Consider the following 23011-nt stretch of genomic DNA (forward strand, 5'->3'; position numbering starts at 1 on the left):
TGAGCCACTGGTGTTTTATCCACTGTGTCATCTAACCCTGCCCAGAATAGGTCTAGACAGGGCAATGTTAAAAACATCAGTTGCTACCGAAGTCTTGTCTACACTAGTACCACCATCGCTGGTAGAGGGAATTTTTTGCTAAAAAAATTAGTGCACCATAGCAAGAAAACGCTCGTCTGAAGAGTTTATAATCTTAATAAGGCAACACAGAAATAAAAGAGTGAGAAAATCCCACTCAGCTCATGATTTACTTTCAGTTTTTAATTCATTTTTATCGTAATTTTCAGATAAAACCCTGGAAAGGTTAAAAAAGAAAAAGCTCAGAATCACCTAAAGATGTACCTGTTTATAGAGACAGAAGGTTTAACACGACTCACACCACCAAACAGGAAACTTCATAATCTGGTCAAGCAACCCTGGCAATAATGTAAAATACTGTACCCGCTTCGTGGCCCAGAAACACATTTCAGAGACAGGCTGAGCAAGTCTCTGATTAAAGCTTTGTTTCATGGGGGTTGATATCACAATGCAGCCAGGTGGGGGGGGGGGGGGGGCAGGGGGAAGGAGATAAACAGGAAAGCAAATGAACTTCATAATCTGGTCCACAGAAGGGACCAGTGTGATCATCTAGTCTGACCTGCTGTATAGCACGGGCCATAGAACTTTCCCGAAAAATTCCTAGAGCAGATCTTTTAGAAAAGAACATCAGGTCTTGATTTTACAATGGTCAGTGATAGAGAATCCACCATGACCCTTGGTAAATTGTTCCAATGGTTAATTATTCTGGCTGTTAAAAATGCACATCTTATTCCCAGTCTGAATGCATCTCGCTTCAAACTTCCAGCCATTGGATCACGTTAGACCTTACTCTGCTAGACTGAAGAGCCCATTATTAAATATTTGTTCCCTGCATATATACTTACAGAGTAATCAAGTGAACACTTAACTTTCTGTTTCTTAAGCTAAGATGATGGAGCTCTTTGAGTCTGCCACTCTAAGGCATTTCTCTAATCTTTTAATCACTCTCATGGCTCTTCTCTAAACCTTCTCCAAATGTATCAACATCCTTGGACTGAATGCACCTGAACGAAACACGAGATTCCAGCAGCAGTCGCACCACTGGGGACTGCTCCAGCTTGCTCTGTAAAGGGTGTTAAGCAATCGCTCCTAAAACAGTGTCCTGAAATATTTACAGCTTCATATTTCACAAAACTGTCCAAGACGTATCACAGTGCTTGTTAGTGCTCAGGTGCTCCAGTGAAGGGGATCACAGCATAGACAGATTTCCATATAGGGAAGTATCAACCCGGCTTTTCGGGAATCATTGGCTCACTTTGGCATGAACTGGGCCACATATAGAGAGCTATCTGCCTAGAAATGAATGCTTTCTTCAGGAAGAAAAAGGTGTAAACTGATGAAAACTTTGTTCTGCTGTAGCGTGGTCAACAAATATGTCTGGATTGGGGCCTCTGGGCACTGCTGTAACACAAACAAACAAGGTGGTTTCAACATAGCTGCTGGAATTTTAAAATGTGCATGCAAAATGCAAACAAGTAAAATGGCTGCAATAATTATACTTTGTCACGTGTCCAGTAGTGAATATCGCTCCTTTGATCTGTGTGGTGACACACAAAGCAATGGCATTAGGGTCAGACTCCATTTACCTCTCAGCCTTTGCAAAGCAGTGGGGTTCTGTCTTTTCTTATCAGTATCAATTAGACCACAGGTCTCAAGCTTCCTGTGACGTTGCTAAAGGCCCAGTAGCACGAACTGCTAGACTTTAAATCACTAAGCCATCCTTTCTGGCCTATGCTCCAGGACTGAAATAACTAGATTTCCTAGAAATATAAGTTCAAATCCCAGCAGGATGATCTCAACTGTTTACCCTACACAGGTTCACACATTCAAAACCATGTGGTTCTTTCAGTGCAGACGTAAAAGACTATGGTCTTGCCTACACTGCCTCTGTGCTAGATGCGCAGATGTGTCTGAGACACATGCCAGAAAGGGTTAAGCATCCTGCAGGATAAGTGACCCAAATTCAACCTTTAGAGACATACTGGTAGCTAATGTTTGTGTTTTTACATTTATATAGTCAGAAGCTAACAATGTAACCCAACAGTTCCTGTCTATGCTGTATTCAATTAATGAACTATAAATACAGTGATATCACTGTATTGATCTCTCTTTGAAGTATATAGCAAATCACCCCTGAAAAGTGGAAAACAGGCAATTGCCTTTTGTTAATCCGTGTAGCTAATTACCGGTGATGCTTAGGAAATAGGTCTACTTCAAAGTCTCAGTGATTGCCTATTGTTCGCCTAAGGACTCCGAGCTGTCAAGAGAAGGCCTGGAACTGTCTTGGGTCCTGATCCTTTTTATCTCAGATCTACTTAATGCTTTTGCAGGGGAAGCTTGAGTGGTAAAACTGAGATCTCTAGTCCCACCTGGATCACCCTAAATATGAATATTGGACTATGGACTAGTTCTGAAAGAACTCTTTGCAACTACAAAGCTCACCATCTCTATTATAAAACTGATCTCAGAATGGTACTCATGTCTGTCTGTATACTGATCTTTTAACCAATATTCTCTCTCTCTTCTTTTTTAATAAATTTAGTTTAGTTTAGTTAATAAGAATTGGCTGTAAGCGTGTATTTGGGTAAGATCTGGAATATTTATTAACCTGGGAGGTAATGTGTCCAATCCTTTGGAATTGGTAGAATTTTCTTATACGATGAATAAGATTTTCAGTAATCCTCATCATATTTGACTTGGGCAGAGGTCTAACCTTCTGGGTAACCAATCAGTAAAGTTTTATAGAAGCAGTTATGAGGCTAACTTTCAGTGGACTTGGAATGCAAACCAGATGAGGATTGTCTGACCCATTCTTTGCAGTTTGACCGAATTAAGTACCCTCAGTATGGCTCCCCTGGGACCTGAGTCCCAGTCTTATAACAATATCTGACTCTTATCTAGCACATTGCATCCATAGATCTCAAAATCGTAGTATGTGAAGGGCTTTGGGATTATTTGTTACGATTTGTATTATAGTAGCACCTAGAGTCTAAGAACACAGACTGGGGCCCCACTGTGCTAGGCACTGTACCTACACATAGTGAGAGACTGTCGCTGCCTCAAACAGCTTGCGATCTAAATAGACAACACAGTACAAGAGGGGAGACAGGAAGTATTATCTACATTTTCCACACAGGAAACTGAAGCACGGATTAAGAGACATGAGTAAAGTCACAGATGACGTCTGTGTAATCATAACACTTTATTCACTCAGAAGTAAAATATTCCAATTTGAAATGTCATGGAAGCTTTGAAATAAATAACGTAAGAAATTATTTAGGACTCTAAACACAAATCCCACACATACTCTTCTCACTATTCACATGACAGTTGCATTTAGAGACCTAACTTAAATTCAGGGCCCCATCGTGCTAGAGACAGTCCCTGCCGCAAAGACAGGACAGACAGAAAGTGAAAGAAAAATAGCAGCATTATCTCCATTTTACAGATAGGGAACTGAAGTACAGAGAGACTGAGTGACATACCCAGGGTCAGACAGGAAGTTTGTGGCATAGCCAGGAATTGAACTCAAGACTCTAGCGTCCCAGGAGCCTTATACAAAAGGCCATTATTGGAAGGGCTGAAAGGGGTAGGAATCAGGTGCTCCAAGATGGTTCTAGGAAGCCACGCAGTCCAACAAACACTGAATGCACCTCGTACACGATGGACTGAGCTGTTGAGTGTGCACTCGCATCACCTGAAACCACTCCACATTTCAAAGCCCACGGCAGCGTAATCTCAATAAATTAATTTTTGGCACAGTTTGGAAATTGTCTTCCATTTTTCCAGCCGTTTCTTTGGTTTTGTTTTAAGATGAACACAGGGAAAGGCTGGAGAAACAGTTGTTTAGACCAGAGGTGGTTTGTTACTCAGTGCTTTTCCACAGCAGTTCTCTCGCAACACCACCTGCTATCCCACTGCCACGGATTAATCAAATCAACAGTGTTAAGGTGCTGGCAGAAGGCAAACTTGTAATCTCCCATACACTGGGCTCTGCTTTTTCGCTGGATAAATTTGCCCACTGCATTCATTCATCTCCATGCAGGTTATACAGTGTGTGTGTTAAGCTGATGCTGCACCTGCTAACTGAAGCCTCAGAACGCGAGAGTGGCTAATGCACCATGACTCCAACGTAGCCGCTCAGGTCCAGCAACTCCACAATCACCACACTCATTCATGTTTTTGACATGGAACTCTAGCAGGTATGCAGAGTACCTGAAAACACAGACTTACACTGGCTTCTAATACCAATGGATTGGTTATGCCTGGCATCACCCATCCCCATGGGGGCAATAATCCCAACAGATAGCCAGCATCTAGGTCTCTGTCTGGCAACCACTTAAGCAAGTGTCTAACTTTATTCACAGCAGCATTCCCATAAACTTCAGTGGAAATATTCTCATGAATAAAGCCACACACATGCAGGATCAGGACCCAAGAGAGCAGACAAGTTCCAAATAAAGCAAGTGCAACATGTTTCACGCCTCTGACAAAAACGTAATACAGCAGATTTGATCTGCTTTGTCCGTCCTTCCCCCCTTCCCCTGCAGACTGTAATCAAGATGCCACATGAAACAGCACAAAGACAGCAGAAACTTGATTTCTGCACTCAGTTAGGTTAGCATTAAAACAAAGATGTCTCCCCCTCTCCCAACCTCCTCCGCGAAATCTCTCATTAACACAGATCTTGGTCCTCTTCCCAAAGAAGAGGCAGAGATGCACTTTGTTTTTATTTTAACATCAGGAGCATAGCACATGTGCTATCATGAAATGCAGACCAGACTGGCTTCCAGCAAGCGAGTTGCCTCCAAAACAAGGGGACAAATGGACACAGGGTTGCAAGTCATGTGGCCATGGTGACATAAGATCCCAGGGAAAAGGTATCGTGAATGTTAAAAGTTTCAGGGCTTGTTAAATGTTGATAGGAGGCAATGATTATCCACACGCATAGAAACAGGAACATTGGTTTAATTATGAAATAGTTACATCTCTGATTATAATCATATATTTGAGGGCAACAAAATGTAATCACAACCACGTGAATTGCAGCCAGGCATCACCACAAGCAACAAGCAAGAGGAAGTACATCTACAAACAAGAGGAAGTACAACGCACAGCTAACCTGTGGCACTCATTACCATGGGATGGTGTGATGGCCCAAAGTACAACTGGGTTCTAAAGAGAACTGGACAAGTTCATGGAGGACAGGTTCATCAATAGCTATTAGCCATGATGGTCAGGGACGCAAGCCCACACTTGGGTGATCACTCCAAATGTCCCTGATCTGTACACTCCCCCTGAAGCACTAGTACAGGCCACAGAGAGAGGAAACTGGGCAAGACAGACCGTGGTCTGACCAGTTGTTCTGTTCTTCTGTGACAGTGTTTCATGGGGGAGGTATCCTGCTCTCCCAGCAAGAAGAGGTACCTAGTACTTCTGCTCATTAACCCTGAAAGTTGGTATTTCAATACAGGCCCAATCCTACACAGTGCTGAGTGCCCTCAACTCCCACTGACTTCAAGGGAAATGTATTTGTCATTACGCAAAAACTATATTTCCCCGCTTGCCATGTTTGTTGATCACAACAATGCACTGGAAGTTTGAAACCAAGTTATCTTTCCATTGTACAATGCACATGGGTTTGTCCCTCTAGGGCTGGAATATCTAACAAATCCCATGGCACCTCAAGAGCTAAGCCTCAAAGGTCAAGTACATACGGGAGTAGGGTCTGACCCAGCACAGTGCTGAGAACCTTCTGAAGTCAATGAGAATTGAGGGCACGTACATCTGGCAGGACTGGGCCCCTAATGAAATGCAAACTTTAAATCCGTCTCAACAATATGCAGAAGCTCATACTAGGTAACTCTTCTGCTGCCAGAGATTTCATCCTACCAGAATAGTAACTCTCGGAAGCACATGGATAGTTTTTTAGGGGGGTGGAGAGAGGAAGAAGGGGGAGGTCAAGTGCAGAGCAATGCACTTGCACAGATTTTTCCAAACTCATACAAGCAAAATAGGTAGATCAGTATGGAGGAACCCCAATGGCCATCGTAACTGTTTTTTTATACTTTCCCCTGAGAAAAATATCACCATTTCTGAAGATTTACCTCAACAATGACTCCCAGCAAATTAACGAAGTAATTTATTGGAGTAAACTGCACTTCCCCTTCAATGATAAACTAGGTCTGTTGTTAGACTGATACCTCCAGGTCCAGGACTAATTAGAGCAAGTCTGGCATCCAGGCGCTAGCGCTAGACGCTAGCGGTATGAAATTTAACTAACTCCCTTTCAGCCTCCAGTGGGCTGCTGAAAATTAGAATCACTTGGATTCTGATTGAGTGGTCAAATGTCTGAAGCCCATGTCAGGAATCCCCCATAATCATTTCTTTGCATTGTCATTGACAGCCTCTGCATGTCATGCACCTTCCATCCCAGGGTTTCAAAGGGCTACATTAATACTAGCAACTTAGGCCTCTGACATCCTCTTGGGAAGCAGGGAAGTATTCTTACCCCCATCTTACAGATGGGGAAAAAACAGGGACGGTCACCCAGGAAGTCAGCTGCAAAATCAGGAGAGAAACAAAGTTTCCTGATTCCCAGTCCTGTGGCTTAATACCCTGACCACTGTCCTACTATATGTGCAAAGATACTGTAAGAGACAGTCCTTGCCCTGAGGATCTCACACTCAAAGCAGACAAGACAGACTCAGTAAGGATTATTATCCCTATTTTACATATGGGGAACTGAGAAAGAAATTAAGTGACTTGCTCAGGGTCATGGAGAGGGTCAGTAGTAGAATCAAGGATTGAACCCAGAGCTGCTGTACCTCAGTTCATCACCTTATCCTCAAAGACACCCTCATCTGCTCTCGTAAACGCATAAAAGCTAACACAAAAGCTAGCAGCCAAAGTGCAGGGAGGTGCTGATATGCAAAAGACCTCAGCTATTCCACCACTGGGCCTCTCTGGCACAGCGATTGCTAACTGGGTGCAAGAGCTTTGCTCTGTGGCCAGATATTTAAACATGTTTTTAAACCAGAATGAAGAGGTAGGGTTGAGTCCCTTCAGTTCCCCTCTGGCATAGTCATGTGCCTAAGCAAGGTGGTCTGCTCCTCCTAGTGCTGTACCATCCCTCCAAGCAAATTCAAAACCAAGGCAAGGCCTCTCCAAGAGCCTAGATGGATGGAGCAATGAAAGGGAATTGCATTAAAACATGATAGCTGTCGCTGTCCAGAGTGGGAGGGGAGAATAAGCCACATGACACAGTGCTGGTCATGGCAGAAAACGATAATGCAGAAAAACAGCTGTGCTGCAGAACTTGTTCAATTACAAAGGTTACAGTTTTTCCCATTGAGAGCAGGTCTCTTATTTTCTGTTGATTCCTGGATGCAGGCCCCCTGGGAGTCACAGAGCATCTCCACCTTTTCTAGCACATGCGCCATGAGAAATAATCAGAGCCCACAAAGATAGATCTGAAGACAGCTGGAAAATCGTGCAGCCACACAAGGGACCAAACCAGGCCTGAGCAAATGCAGCTCCTACTGAAGTCAACAGGGTTAATTTCAGAACATCTCACTTACTTGATTTGCTCCCAAGTCTTGGTGGCCAAATGCAGGACCCAGAGATCCTTGTAGTGGTAAAACTGCTCTCCGTCAGGAGAAGCAAATTCTCCACCAAATACCCACAGCTGTCCACCACCCTGGGGCACCACTGCAACCTGCGGGGAGAGAGAGAAAGAACATGTCATATAGCCTTTAAAAGTCAGGGGCTCGGGAATTTAGTCAGTCAAACATGCAGCTGCTTCTGGAATATGACAGACAAATAGCAGCACTGTTGCGGCATTGCTTGGCTATGGTAGTTCTTAAGGGATGGAAAGATGAGATATCTGGAGATTAAATTCAAAATTGCTTATTGCCTACTGTGGATTTCTGGTGCACCCTTTGCTGCAGCATCATGCTGCCAGGTCTATTAATCTGGCTCACACTGGGAAAATTCATTGGGATTTATCTTTCAAAAGAAGTGTTTAAAGTCTCTCCCACCAGCAAGAGGGGAAGCTCTCTAGACTATCATGCCACAGACTGGGGTCTGGCAGCAACTCTCCAGTCATTCAGCTCTAGCCATGCATCCCATAGACAACACACTGGCTATCTGGGGAAGACACAGTGGCATACAGAAAGGGGGGAATTCCTACCTTCTCACACGTAGATAATGTGCCACAAAAGAGCAGGCAACCTCATGAGAGGAACAACCATGACAGCAAACATGGTCCAGCGGCCTGAGAATCAGCCTATGACTTGGGAGACCCAGGCTCAATTCCTTGTTCTGGGTCTCCCAAGATTTGGGTAAGAGCCTAATTTATATTTGCAGAAAAATAATGCATATGAAAATCATGGATTTGCAGGAAAGTATGTTGCAATGTAGATATCTAACTGGCAATCTGCTTGTGCAAACACATGATTTCTACGGGAATCTGGTATTTGCAAACAGAAGTTGGGCAAGTACAAAGGCAGGTGTGTCATTGTGTGCACCCCTTTGAAGATATGGCTCCAAATCAATTACAAAGCCAAGATCCCAGCTTCATAAATACTTGGTAGCAAAGTATATTGACTGTAAGGTGGAACAGCAGGATGTCATGCCCAGGGGAGATTCTGTGTCAAGAGGCTAAAGCTAACAAACCAGGCTGCAGATATGCACAGATGATCCCCAGACGCACTTCTGTTTACTCTAACTGCTAGCTAACGAGGGACATGCTTTACAAACAAAGTTGCAGTGAAGGCAAGAGACTAGTCAGTTAACTTTGCTGAATTTTCTCCCTGTAACAGTAATTAAATATCAAACAGAAAATACACCAATGACATGAGCAGTTAATTGTCTGTTGCAATTCCCTGGTAGGCAGCCTGGTAGTAAGATTTAATTGTTAGAGTGCCACCTGCTGGACACTGTCACTTCAAACAGCCAGGATTAGAAGTGCTCGTATGAGCAAAAAGTATCTCCTTTTAACAAAAGAAAACCATAACTTCTGGCAATTTAATGCATTCGTTCTAGGACATCATATTCCAGGCCGATTTAAATTATTTGAAGTTACTTTCCCAGACTTATCTTATGGCTTATCAAAAATGCAGCAACTAGTAACTATGATTAATACCACGCACATGAACGATGCATTAATTCAATCCTAGCCCATTTGGAAACGTAAATGCTTTGCCTGCCTGTGTCTGATTAACAATTTTATGTACTCATTAGTTAATACTTGTCCCATTTACCATCTGGAATATACAACCCTAAATACTCCAATACCTTACCTATACGTTTCACTCAACATTTTGAAGATTTTTCTTGGGAGGATTTTAAAGTTGTGTAAATATAATTCACTACAAACAGCTTTCTGTCTAGTATAAAGATTCTGGGCAAACAAAGGGCCCGATTCTGCAAGCGCTTACTCGTGGGCATAGTACTTACTACTATGAGCAGTCCCCTTGCAGTTACTGGGATGACTCACGCTAGTAAGTACTAGCGCACTTAGGAATGAGCATTTGCAGATTGGACCATTAAATGTGAAAGAAAACTTCTAAGAAACCTAACGACTGATATGAATCTTCCTTCTAGGGTCACCCATCCATCTTTGATACTTCTGCCTACAGAAAATGCTAGGGTACTCATCACAGTGCAAAACGGGGAATGAATCGGTGTTTTAGAACCCTATTTCCTCGCAGCTCTTTGCCCTGGTGGTGTAATTCATCACAAACTCTTGAGGCAAGGATCAAGTCTACCTCTATATTAGTATCGCAACCAGCACAAAGGATTGGAGCCTTTGGGCACTACAGTAATAGAAATACTAAATAATAAGAATTTAACAAGCTATGCAAAGTTAGACTAAGTCAAGACTTGAATAAGGAACCCGGGCACTGCAGGAAACAGAGTTGCCAATGCAGCAAGTGGAGCTGTTCCTTCAGAATCAGTAGCTGAGTCTGCTGTGAAACCGAACAGAAACTTGACAACAGTTTAGGCTGCTGGCCTGCTGAGACCACAGCCTGTCATGCTGACCAATCTTGCCTCATGGTTTCCTTGTATTCTCCCCTAGGTCGGTGTGTCTCCATCTGTTGTCTCTTCTCTCATGCTCAGATTCTAAGCATTTGGGGACAGGGGCTATCTTTTTCTTCTGTGTTTGCATAGCACCTAGCACCAAAGGCTTCTGGTCCATGACTGGAGCTCCTAGGTGATTCTATACTACAAATAATACCTGGTCCAACACGCCAGCATGATGCCAGTGGTACTGTGCTGCTGTCTTTCAGATGAGACACACGGCCAAGGTCCTGACCTCTTGTGGGAATCAGAGATCCCTTGTTTGTTTGGGTTGGTTTGTTTTGATAAATCAGGTATTTACCCTGGTGTCCTGCCCGCACTTCATACAGGAGTTACACTGCTTCTGTCTGAATGCCATATTGTTTTCACTTCCTGTCCTAAACTGCTCTGCGCATGTGAAAAACTGTCCCACCATAGCAGTGGATGCATTTCAGTGATATTGCAGACCTTTTACTTAGCTTGAAAAGCACTTTGAGATCCAACTGAAGGACGCTACAGAAGTGCAAGGTTTTATTAAGCAACTTTGGGGGCTTTAAACCAACCAAGTAGTATTCATTTAAAAGCCCCCTTCCCTAACACCCCTTATGCGGTATCAGAGTGATTCTGTCTTTACCAACAGGGGGAAGAGAACATCAGAGGAGGCTGGGTTAGAAGAAAAAAAGTCTATTACTTTTCTAATCGCTATAAAAAAAACCAACCCATGCTAATCGTCCCACACCTATGCCCCCAGTTTTCCATTGTGAACCACATCAGCAGCCCCCTACTGAAATTAGTGGGGGGGTCTGTGAAGAGGTTACTCAGGCAGCACAAGCAGTGTAAAATGAGTTGGGAGAGGGCTCAGCCTAGTTCCCAGGGCACAGCTGTTTGCATAATAAAAACCACCTCCACAACTGGCACTGACAAGCAACCGTATTGGCAAATGCGCCAGAGGAGAGAAAGACCGAAATGCTCTCTCACCCAACTTGATCTGGTAACCCAGAGGTGAAGGGCTGCACATCCTCGAAGGAACAACAGAAGCCTGCTGTCTGCAGTATCTCAGAAATTACAGAATAATTTCCTCTGCATAGGCATCAGTTGCCTCTGAGGAATATGGGGAAATTGTTTGTGACAGATATGGCAGCTTCCTGCCACATCCTTGGGAGACTTTATTGAATTAAGTTTAAGTATCTCTGGGGTCCACTGTATTAATTGTACGGTTTATGTTCAATTGTGTCCTACTCCACGGGGGAGGGCTGCCACAACTCTTCCAGGAACCAAAACCATGGGTGGTGCTGAAGGCAAAGTCACCCAGATTGTAACCCCCAGAGAGATATCCTATCCTGGGAAGCCTCATGTGTACTCATTCCAACTGGATTCTCCAGAGACCAAGAGACAAAGAAAGAATTTTTGGATAAAAATCCTGAGCTTAAACTGATTTGGGGCTCTTCTTCCTGATCCAGCAAACACACAGGACTTTCTGCCCCAGGGGGCCACAACTCTTGCAGAAGGGTTGGAAAGACTTTGCTGTTACTGTAGCATTAGAAGGAGCTGTGTGGTCACTTGTAAACTGCAAGCAATACACTCGTCGTAGCCCTCAGAGAGGAAGCAAGGACAGGCCATTTTCAGCAGTCTGACTTGCTGGGAATATCACAGTGACAGGCAGGCAGCTGTACAGCCTTAAAACCCCCTGGTCAGGAGGGAGAGAGACGTGGGTCTCTGCCCCAGAGAGGTGACAATCACCATCACCAGGCCCATCAGGTGGTCAGTAGTATATTGCTACTGCTGTACTCTTATTATTCAAGCACAGAATTTTTAGCCATCAAGAGTCTATGGTACAGTTTGATTCACTTAAGTCACAGTGAAGGATGAACCCTCTAATTTCTCAGCACAACAAGCCACAGCTTGATCACAACGTTGGCATCCCATTGTGATTAGGGATACTAAAAAGTCGTAACCCCTTGGAAACACAGCTGTCTATTACTATAGCATCTTGAAATACAATGTCAGAGTAATTCTAAGTGCTCTTCCGTTGCCTCGGAGGCCAAGTTCTTTACCTGATGTGCACAGCGCCTGGGAGGAGGATTTGGGATATCTACTTTACTCCAGCTGTTCTTCCGGATGTTGTAAATGTACAGCTCATTATACAGGAACGTCTGTGGGAGGGAAAAGGAAAATGGATATCATCAGAGCTCGCCATTAACTTTACCTAACAGAAGTGTGTCAAATTCTCAACCTGCCTCTACCAGATACTGAAGGAATGCTGTCATAAGTAGATAGGTAAGGTAAGGGTTAAGTTTCTTTTACCTGGAAAGGGTAACCAAACACCTGACCAGAGGACCAATCAGAGAACTGGACTGTTTAAAGTCAGGGGCGGGAATTGTTTATCCTCGGTTTTTTTGTTTCTCGGCTGTGAGAAACGAAGGTTTCCTCCTAAACTCCATCTCTATTTCAAATATTATACCAAAAGTCGTGAGTACAAAGAACCACCAAAGCAATTCGGCTATATGAGGAGCTTTGTGTGTATTTAACATGTATGGGATTTGTTGGACTGGGTTAATTGGGCTATCTTTAAATCAGATTGTTTTCTTCATATTTTGATAAACAAGAGCCTGATTGAGTTTCTTAACTGGCAAGATTATTGTTTTATATTTCTTTCTTTTTAAACCTTGTGAAAGTTTCTTTTCTAGTGAGGCAGAGGGGAGAGGGAAAAGCCCAAACTCGGTGTCTCACCTCCCTATTGTCCCAGGACGGGAAAGGCTATAGGACAAAGGGAGGGGGAATTTCTTGTGTGAGCTGACTAGGTAAATACCTAGCCTCGGGGAAGCTAGATTGCTTCTCCGGTTGTATTCAAGGGGTGAGCATAGCATTGCACCGGCTAACCCAGGAAAGGGGGGGAAGCTGGGAGAGAAGAGAGAGAGACCCAGGGCTCTGGGTCTTGGGGGTCCCCCAGGGGAAAGTTGGGGTGACTCGGGGGGCATACTAGGACGCCCAATAGTCCTAGTTGGTGGCAGCGAGAATATCCAAGCTGGTAGTGAGCTTGGGGGAGTTTCAGGTAAGCCCCCAAATTTTGGACGCAAGAGTCCAGGTTTGGGACAGGACCAGAGTTTGGACGCTAAAGTCCAGGTACTGGGACAGTGGGCTATTACTACAAATGCAACAGTCCTTTTCTATTAAGGAAGAACAAGCCAAGGCCTGCCTGCTGGGTCCATGGCATCACTCTGCTCTCATGCTAGGGGATCAGACTGCCATAGGCAGGATTGGGTTTATGGCTTGCAGGGCCCTATGCAAAGCAATACGCATATGGAACCATCCTGTTCCCACCCCATTTGTGAGAGGGTCCACCCACCATCTCCCTGCCTGCAGTCACCTCAGACTGCAAAGAGCCTCCACCAGCTGTCTGAGGCTCTGTTGTCACTGTTGACCTACACACAGCTCACATGGGCCAAAAACCCAGGAGGTGCGGATGAGGATCAGCTTTCTAAGCCAAGGATAGTACTTAGGGAAGTCAGTCAGCAGCACAACCTGCTGGTGACTGGGTAAAATGATACTACTGTGGGAAAAATCAGGGATGGTTCCTTGGCTGGTGGATTGGGTGCATGTTTGAGATGTTGAGCTCCTGAAAGATGGAGCCCAACACAGCTGCACAGCCTAAGGCTGCCCATGATAAGGGGTCAACGGTGATCTAGTGGGTATATCCACTTGGACTTCCAGCAAGCTTTTGACAAGGTGCCTCACCAAAGGCTCTTATGCAAAGTAAGCAGTCCTGGGGTAAGAGGGAAGGTTCTCCCGTGGATTTGTAACCAGTTAAAAGATAGAAAACAAAGGGGAGAAATAAATGGTCAGTTTTCAGAATGGAGAGAGGTAAGTAGTGGTGTCCCCCAGAGGTCTGTACTGGGAGCAGTGCTGTTCTGCATATTCACAAAAGGATCTGAAAAAAAGGGGTAAACAGTGAGGTGGCAAAATTTGCAGACAATACAGAATTACTCCAGATAGTTAAGTCCAAAGCAGACTGCGAAGAGTTACAAAGGGATCTCACAGAACTGGGTGACAGGGCAACAAAATGGGAGAAGAAATTCAGTGTTGATAAATGCAAGGTAATGCACATTGGAAAGCATAACCCCAACTATACATACAAAATGATGGTATCTAAATTAGCTGTTACTGCTCACGAAAGAGATCTTGGAGTCGTGAATAATTTTCTGAAAACATCCGTTCTATGTGCAGCAGCAGCAAAAAAAAAAAAAAAAAAAAAAAACCAACCAAAAGTTAGGAACCATTAGGAAAAGGATAGCTAATAAGACAAAAAAAATCCTAATACCTTTATATAAATCCCTAGTACATCTGCACCTTGAATACTATGTGGAGATCTGGACGCCCCATCTCTAAAAAGATATTAGAATTGGAAAAGGTACGGAGAAGGGCAACAAAAATGATTAGGGGTATGGAACGGCTTCCACATGAGGAGAGATTAAAAAGACTGGGACTTTTCAGCTTGGAAAAGAGAAGACTAAGAGGTGATATGATAAAGGTCTTTAAAATCTTGACTGGTGTCGAGAAAAATAAAAAAGAAAGTGTTATTTACTCCTTCACATAACATAAGAACTAGGGGTCACCCAATGAAATTAATAGACAGTGGGTTTAAAACAAATATAAGGAAGTATTTCTTCATACAATGCACAGTCAACCTGTGTAACTCATTGTCAGAGGATGCTGTGAAGCCCCAAACTATCACAGGGTTCAAAAAAGAACAAGAAAAGCTCCTATACGATAGGTCCTCAGTGGCTATTAGCTAGGATGGGCAGGGACAGAGCACCATGCTCTGGGTGTCCCTAGACCTCTGATTACCAGAAGCTGGGAGTGGATGACAGGGGATGGATTACTCATTAGTTGTCCTGTTCTGTTAATTCCCTCTGAAGTATCTGGCACTGGCCACTGTTGGAAGACAGGATACTGGGGTAGAGCGACCTTTGGTCTAACCCAGTATGGCCGTTTCGATGAGTACTATAAAGGTGGTGCTCAGCTAGGACAGATTGAAAACAAGAGGAAATGACTGACGCAAGTGGAACTTGTTAACAGCCAGCGCAGGCTAGTGTAGTGCAGAATCAAGGCCCGATGACTATAAAAAGACTTGAGCTTCCAAGAAGCACAAGGAGCTTCCCGCCTTCAGGAATACGGTAAATCAGTGCAAGATCTGCAGGCAGGAGCTGTTGAGGGACCACCAGTGCTTAGCCCTGCTGGGCTAACAGAAGCATCTCACTTTCATGGTGGGGCAAATGAGGCAAACACACAGTACAACAGGAACCAAAGATGACATGGACTATATTTGCCCCTCAAGTCTAGAGAAATTATGATGCCCTGCAATATTGATGCTTATGCAATCACTCTGACCCCTTAATGGACCCCAGTGCTCCTTAATCCTGCTGACCCAGCTCAGCTCAGGTGTGAGACAGTATTAGCCTGAAATTAAAGGCTATTTTGCTCTCATTCTGGGAAAAATGCATATTTTATGACCTCCGCTTTGAATTTTTGCTCCAGATGAAACCCATACAAATGATAGTCAAGGCAATGGGGAGAGAGGGGAAAGATAGATAAATGGAAGAATACTTTACTTTTTGGCCATTGAAATATTCACCTCCAAAAAGGATCAATTCGTCTCTCTCGAGATGAGCGGACAAGGAGGCGTTCAGCCTGTGTCAGAAAGAGAGATGGGCCGACATGAGAACATAACAGAACCATTTGTAACTCAGTTCGGAGGCTACTCACTACAGTTCTGGATGCATAATTTAACAAGCGCTAGCACTTCTCCCCTCCAGGCCAAAGAGCCTCTCCATCAGTTTCTGATATCTTTTTTTATTTCCAAACCAAAAACTTTCTGAAGAAATTAACTTTTTGGAAACTTCCAAAAAGGCTAATCTGAAATCCTCTCCTATTTTAGGAACACACATTACATTGTCATTAACCATGGCTTTGACATGATTTTAATTTTAATGCTGATGGATAAGGAGCAAAGATTAGCTTCGTCATGGCACACAGCTATGACTCTAATTGGGCTGTCTCATTTTAAGTTATCTGCATCATCCTTCCATAGATACCGCTGTTCGCTTAAGGTTCCCCCACCCTCTGTATGTAACAGGAGTTGACAGCATCTAGCACTTCACAGGATCAGACCTCAGAGAAGCTCATTGATAACAGACCCTCCCAACATCTTTGTGAGGTAGATGAGTATCATTATCTCCTCCTTACAGAGGGGAAACACATACAGAAAGGTCAAGTGTCATTCAAGACACTGAATCAGTGGCAGCTACAGGACTAGACCCTTGCAGTGTCAGGTTACCGGTCCTGTGCTCCGGCCACTTGCCCACTGTATCTTGAATCTCACAATGCACTCTCATAATTTTACTGGTAGCATCCCCTCAGCTTTCCAGCCCAAGTCACAAGGTTCCTCTTCACTTATCTATGTTATACCACTCAAAGCCCTCAGATCTAACCACCAGCTTTGATAAGATTCCCCACTTTGGCTCTTTTTAGCAGGCTGAAGGGAAGATTAAAAAGTAGCTGTTAGCAGAGAAGCGTGGCTGGTCCCTTTAATGCTCCGAGGACTAAATACCCTATACATTTTTATCCTTCCATAAAAAGCATTTTAGCCTGATACTACATCCTCCACTCTCAGGATACAACTTAAACAAGTTTCATTGATACCACTTGCTGGATAACAATAGTCATGGTTCCAGGTGATCTCTTACCTTGGTGAGGGTGGGGGACAGGCTGTCTCAATTATCTGGGTCTTTTTAGCATCTAATGTCCGGAATTCTGCTATCAGGGCTTCAAGATCCTCCTGAAAGTAAATGGCCAGTTGGGCATGAGTTTCTTGGCATATATTGTCATCCACATACCATGAAAACCTACACTAGCCACTAGTTCGATTTTCCTTAAATTTTATTAGATTCACCTCATTAAACTATGAGGTATCAAGGTTATATATTTTTTCATCCTACACTAAGGGCTGGTCTCCACTATTGTATATTTCTGAATTTGTAAGCAGGTTGTAACACAATGCCATGGTTAGTGCACAGTTCCTACCCCTACAGAGGTGTTTCACCTTTGCTGGTGAGCAATTCTGTAGCACAACTGGTAGTTGAAACCCAAGTCTTAGCACAAGGCAGCTGTTTCAGCATTTGTGTAACTGATGTGCAGATATAATCAGACAGATGTTAAAATCCACTGTTGTTCTTTCTTGGCCTGACTCCTGTGCAAGTACAAAGATAAATGTGTTTTCTATTTAAAAATTTATACTTCATCTGGAGAGACAACTTCATATGTTATCTTTTATTCTCCTTCAGTTTCTATAAATTAAAAAACAGAACACACAACCCCAAAGCCTCCCAAATTATGCAAAAAAGTCAAAGAAAATCTCTTCCCCACTCCCTCTTTAGATAAGAGTTGGAAAGTTATAACCATCCATGTGCCCTAACAGTACTAGGACTGTTCATTCTTTCTTAGCCCAACTTTCTTTTTTTTGCTCTACTTGTGATTGCTGGGTAAGACACTTGAATCAATTAGTTTAAACTTTCTTATTCTGCAGCAGCAGGGTGGCTGGGAGTAAAGGGACATGGTCTCAGGTCAAATTTAATTTTTTTTTAAAATATAATTTGTCCAATTGATTTTTTTCTTTTTTATAAAGAGCAATAGAAATGTTTCTAGGATTTTTAAAGCTCACAGAATCATACGAATTGGAGATGGGGAAAATGAAAGATTGTTCCCTACAGTAAATTTTCTAGCTTTCAGCCCATTAGGTTTAAATATCTCAAAGCAATGGGGTTTACACTAGCTTCCTTGAGAAAGCAGTCCACAGCCTAATAAATCTGTCAGCATGTTCTTCCAAATATCCAGTCTTAATTTATTTCTACCAGTTCCCCATTTGCCCGACCCTTTGTGCAGGGATCAATTCTGCCAGGTGCTGAGCCCTCTAGCCCAGTCCAGTCTATACGTTTTAGTTTATTAGCACAGCATTTTTTGAATTAAACAATTATACTCAACAGAATAGGTACACATTTTCAAACTGTCATAGTATGAAAGATATGAAGCAGATATTCAGCCCTTCTTCTAACATCCCCCCCATAAAACAAAAATGAAATTATAAAAGTTGAGAATCACTTGATCTAGCTCAACTATAAATAAAACAGATTTCATACAATCCCTTTCTTGTTTTTGTCACCAGCCAGGCCAGTAAGACAACTGCCCATACAACTGAAACATTGCCACTACAGAATAAATATTCTACTTTTTGAGCCGATGAGGGTCGAGATTTGAGATTGCCATTGAGAAATTATACAAGTTATAAAATACTAGGTAACAAGTGGGCAAATCTTCAGCTTGGCCAATCTTCAGTCTGGCCAGACCCACATGGGCAAAACCATCTGTAACTCTCAATACCAGCAGATCTCCCTTCCAAAAAAGCCAACTGCATTGTTTGAAAAGGGAGGGTTTGTCTAGTGAGACACTTAAACACATGCTTAACTTTCAAAAGAAACTTTCATGGCTTGTGAAGCTCACGTTATAGGGAAGAGAGCCCAGACAGAAAGAGAATAGATGCAAGGGCTCCGTTTTGAATTTCACTTCTGTGTGTTGCTTTGCTATTCAGAGAAATCCCTGGGGAGGATGCGTACCTATTGCATCTAAAAGCCAAAGGGTTAAGAGTCTCTCACACACGATGAGACTGGCAGAAGTGAGCTCCTCAGAAAAAAGCAGCTCTAATAAAACAGCATGTGGGAGGAAAGTCTTTTAGTTAGTCAAGACCACGACCTATGGCACAATGTGAGTGTGTGTTTGCTGCGTTAGCCGCATGCACACTCTGCTGGGTGGGGGAATCAGTCCCCTGCTGCCTGACCTGCCCCAGCACCACTCACCTCCTCCTTCTTAGCTCTCTTGGAGACTTTTTTCTCCATCTTAGCAGCTGTTTTCTCTGCCCCCTTCACCTTCTTCTCCTTCTTGCTTTTCTTACCCATGTTTTCAGCCTGGGTTACTGCAGGGGGCACTGACCAGAGCCCCACTGCCGGTGTGCCCCGTGCACCCTGCTCCTGCAGAGCTCACATGGGGGAGCAACCCAGCTGAGAACAATCACTTCCCAGGCACTCCGGGGTGATTTCCTGCCTGGGGTGGAAAGGAAGGAGCTGGCCACGTGCTGCTGTGAATGCCATCTGCTGGGCTGGCTGGCTTCTCACACCAGCTTGCTGAGCAAAGCCATGGTGCAGCTGTGCTAGCAAGCTTTGCTGCCTGTCCCAATAGGGTGACCAGATGGCCCAGCTTTATAGGGACAGTCCTGATAGCCAGGGTTTTGTCTCGTATAGACACCAATTACCCTCCACCCAGTGTCCCGATTTTTCACACTTGCTATCTGGTCACCCTTATCCCAAAGGGAGAGGGACAAGGCCATGCCCGAGGCTTGTGCAAAGTACAGCACCCCATATTTAGGGGGGTCACTTTGAGCACGCCCGAGTGCACCCAGCGGTTCACCCACTCACTAGCCCACTGTGAGCCTGCCTTGACCAGTGCCCAAATTATCAGAAAAAAGTCAGGGGGTCTTGAATGTCAAGTGGCTTACTTTAATTTAAACAGTAGTGAGACAAAAGGTAGGTAACCCCAAAAAGTAATAAGGGCCCCCCCTAAAAAAAATTCCCCTGTAATTGAAGCCCTAGCCTTGAGCTCCAAGAGCACTGATCCCAAAAGTTTGCCTTATGCACCCCAGTTGAGAGGGCCCCCAAACCAAGTGACCTGGCACATGATGGAGTCGCAACACCACTTAGGTTTGCCCCTCTGTAGATGGAGGAGTGAACGCACCAAACCTGAGCTGCGCTGTGACCCACATTAGCCACTTGAAATGTTAGGAGGTGTGGTTTGCCAACCCCAGCTGTCCAGCAATCACGAGCCAGGCCTAAACAAATTATTAGACTTGCTTAAAAATTATGAGATTTGACAAAAATAATAAATTTGGGGTTCTTTTCATTTGCCTTCCTGTTTCTTAAGAGGGGGCACTCAGATCATGTTTTGAGCTGTTCTCTACAACCAGGAGGGCTAGAAACTCATTTTTTCTAAGCCAGTTTCATGATTTGGGGGACCTGACATGATTTTTGAAAAATTGGGGTTGGTGATACTCCAGTGCTCTGTAAGTGTCACTTTGGTGATACGGACCAACTAGTAATTATTAGGATTGCTATTAACTACGTGTTTCACACTGATATGGAGCCCCCATTAGAATCTCATCAAGCTGTAATTGGAAAAAGTGATCATTTTGACTCTGAGAGCACATTTTCTTAAATTCAGCCAGTTTTGAACACTGTGAAAATCAGTTTGAGTTTAAATCCAAGGAGGCGTGATTTTCTTTTCATTTTAGGTTCCACTGTAAAATATGCTTGTGTAATTTTTTTCACTTCCGGAAAAAAAGTAGCATTATTATATTATCACTGAAAATAAATTTTTAAAAAAACTCTCCAAGAATGTGAGGCCAGGCTGCCTTCCACCAATGCCTAATCTATCTGTGTGCCAGTGTTTTTCCATAGTACCTATCACTGCTTTATCTAAATGCTGACACAGCTAATAAGCTAAGTACTTAAGCCCAGACCCTAGAAACTGCAGGATCACTCAGATTTTTTGAATATCTGCCTAAAATCTGAATCTCAGCTTTTTCAAGATAATAAAAAAAAACAGAGTGAGAAGAAAACCATAAAAATTCTTTAGCGCTGCAGACAATACACATCCTGCTAAACAAATGCTTGGCTGGCAGTCTTGAAAATGCCAGGGTTATAATTAAGACTAGAATGAGTCATCAATAAGTTTATACCAGAAAAGTGAACAGAGAACTTAAGAGAGTTTAGATGGAGTGAATGAGGCAAATCCTTAGCTGGCGTAAAGGGTTATAGCTCCATTCAATAGCTCAAACACAGTGACTTTTTTTTCTCTCAGAAAGAAACCCATGGGTGAAATCTGGGCCCTACTGAAGTCAATGGGAGCTTTGCCCCTCAATTCACTGCAGTCAGGCTTTCACCTAATACATTTTAGGGAGATTTTGAAGGGAAGAAAGACTTGAGGTATTTAAATGTTTGAGGTTTGTAAGACAGGCAGCTGCCTCCCCAGAACCCCCTTGTGGCCAGAGGTTGCTCTACAGGCAACCAGCCTCGATTTCCCCTCTTAGGCCATTCAAAAACTTAACTTCAGGCTTTTTCTTGATCAACAAAGCCCCTCTCCTTGGGGACGAGGCTTATTATTAGAACAAAATAAATGGCAAAGCCCAAGCCTGGAGCCCTCTCCTGCACCCCAAACCCTTCATCCCCAGCCCCACCGAGGAGCCTGCACCCCCAGCTGGAGCCCTCACCCCCTCCCACATTCCAACTCCCTGAAAGTGAGTGAGGGTGGGAGAGAGCGAGCCACGGAGGGAGGGGGAAATGTAGTGAATGGGGGCAGGGCCTCTGGGGAGGGGAGGGGCCTCAGGAAAGGGTGGGGCTAGGATGTTCAGTTTAGTGCATTAGAAAGTTGGCAACCCTAGCATAAGCTGGATCAAGGCGAAATCCCTCATCACCATGTTATATTACATTGCACAAAACTCCAGGTGCAATAATCATGATGGCAGTATAGAACTGGCCTTCTTTGAAAGAGTCTGTTAAAGGCCACATCTGGAGATAGGAGACAAACTGTTCTGATACAGGAATTCCAGTGTTCGTGTGCTAAGAGCCCTGGCTCTCTGGAACTGTCTTGGGATGAGTTAAGTTTTTTGCGCAAACAGGCCAACTCTCATGCACCCCAAACACATACTTGAGCAGTTACACTCCCCACCTCCACACACACACACATACACGCCAAGCGTACACTGAAACATTCACACACAAATGGCAGCCAGATGTGCACTGCCAGACACGGACATGCACTCACAGATGTTCCCTTGCATAAATGCTCACCCCATTACCTTTGTTTGTTTGACAGTCTGCTGACAGGGAACATTACAGAGGCTTCAGTTTGCCAGTGTTTGCAAATTTCCTTTTATGCTGTGAGACGCTCTGTACTATCATATCTGGCAGCCTGGCCCAGACTGGCCTGTAGCAAGATCTTGCCCTTTCACTTTGTTATTTTTTACTGTCTGGAACATGTTCATTCAATGGGATGGTAAATGCTGCTGCATCAGCAAAGCAAAGAATAACCCACATGGAGCCTTCATGCCTGTAATGTTTTTTCATAACTGCACTGATGATCAGAGAGGACCCAATAGCTTTTTCCCCCACAAGTCATCTTTGTGCACTAACACTTGGCTTATTTTCCCTTATTAAGGCTTCCTAGAGCCGGTAGCAAGGAAGAAATTGATGTCACAAAGGAAGCAGAAGGACCATAAGTCATTTATGACTGACAACAGGGAGGTGTAATGAGAGCAACAAAACTAGCCCCATATTCCAAGGCCTGAATGGGTGGATTGAAGAGAAATACATTCTAATCAGGGTTTCCTAGGGTTTATTTTAGGGAAAGATGGGGATGATGACAGAGCCAATAAATAGGGGTGAATGTGGAACTGATGAATGGGGGAAGCTTAGATTTTTTTTAGAAACCTGGATAAGGTCATTTCTTTTGGTATCAATGTAGAACAATGTCCTTGCAGAGCTAGAGAACCAGCAAACGCAGCTGCAGAGCAATACAAAGTCTCTGCAGATTAATACCAAAATATTCTGATGTGGCTGGAGAAAATCCTCATTGTTCTGGCAGCTTAGAGTTGGCGACAGGGTTCCAATAAGGGCTCAGATCTAATTATTATATTTGCATTGTGAAATGGCAGTAATGTCATATAACATCTTAGATGCTCTAATGTATCAGGTTCCCTATCCCTCAGGGAGGT

The 23011-nt window shown here is 43.7% G+C and overlaps 1 protein-coding gene across 2 annotated transcripts in view; it reads right to left on the reverse strand.

The window, feature by feature from the left end:
- The window catches only part of KLHDC4 (kelch domain containing 4), a 45021-nt gene extending 25782 nt beyond the window's left edge, over positions 1-19239 (reverse strand). For both annotated transcript variants that reach the window (XM_032793754.2, XM_032793755.2), the window contains exons 1-5: positions 19047-19239; positions 16884-16975; positions 15750-15828; positions 12195-12293; positions 7659-7795 (exon numbers count right to left, since the gene is read on the reverse strand). In XM_032793754.2, the coding sequence (XP_032649645.1) occupies positions 7659-7795; positions 12195-12293; positions 15750-15828; positions 16884-16975; positions 19047-19145 (506 nt within the window). In that variant the 5' untranslated portion in view covers positions 19146-19239. The remainder of the gene's footprint in view (positions 1-7658; positions 7796-12194; positions 12294-15749; positions 15829-16883; positions 16976-19046) is intronic.
- Positions 19240-23011: the final 3772 nt, after the last annotated feature.

Source organism: Chelonoidis abingdonii, chromosome 19 (genome assembly GCF_003597395.2).
Source record: "Chelonoidis abingdonii isolate Lonesome George chromosome 19, CheloAbing_2.0, whole genome shotgun sequence".
In the NCBI taxonomy this organism is placed as follows: Eukaryota; Metazoa; Chordata; order Testudines; family Testudinidae; genus Chelonoidis; species Chelonoidis abingdonii.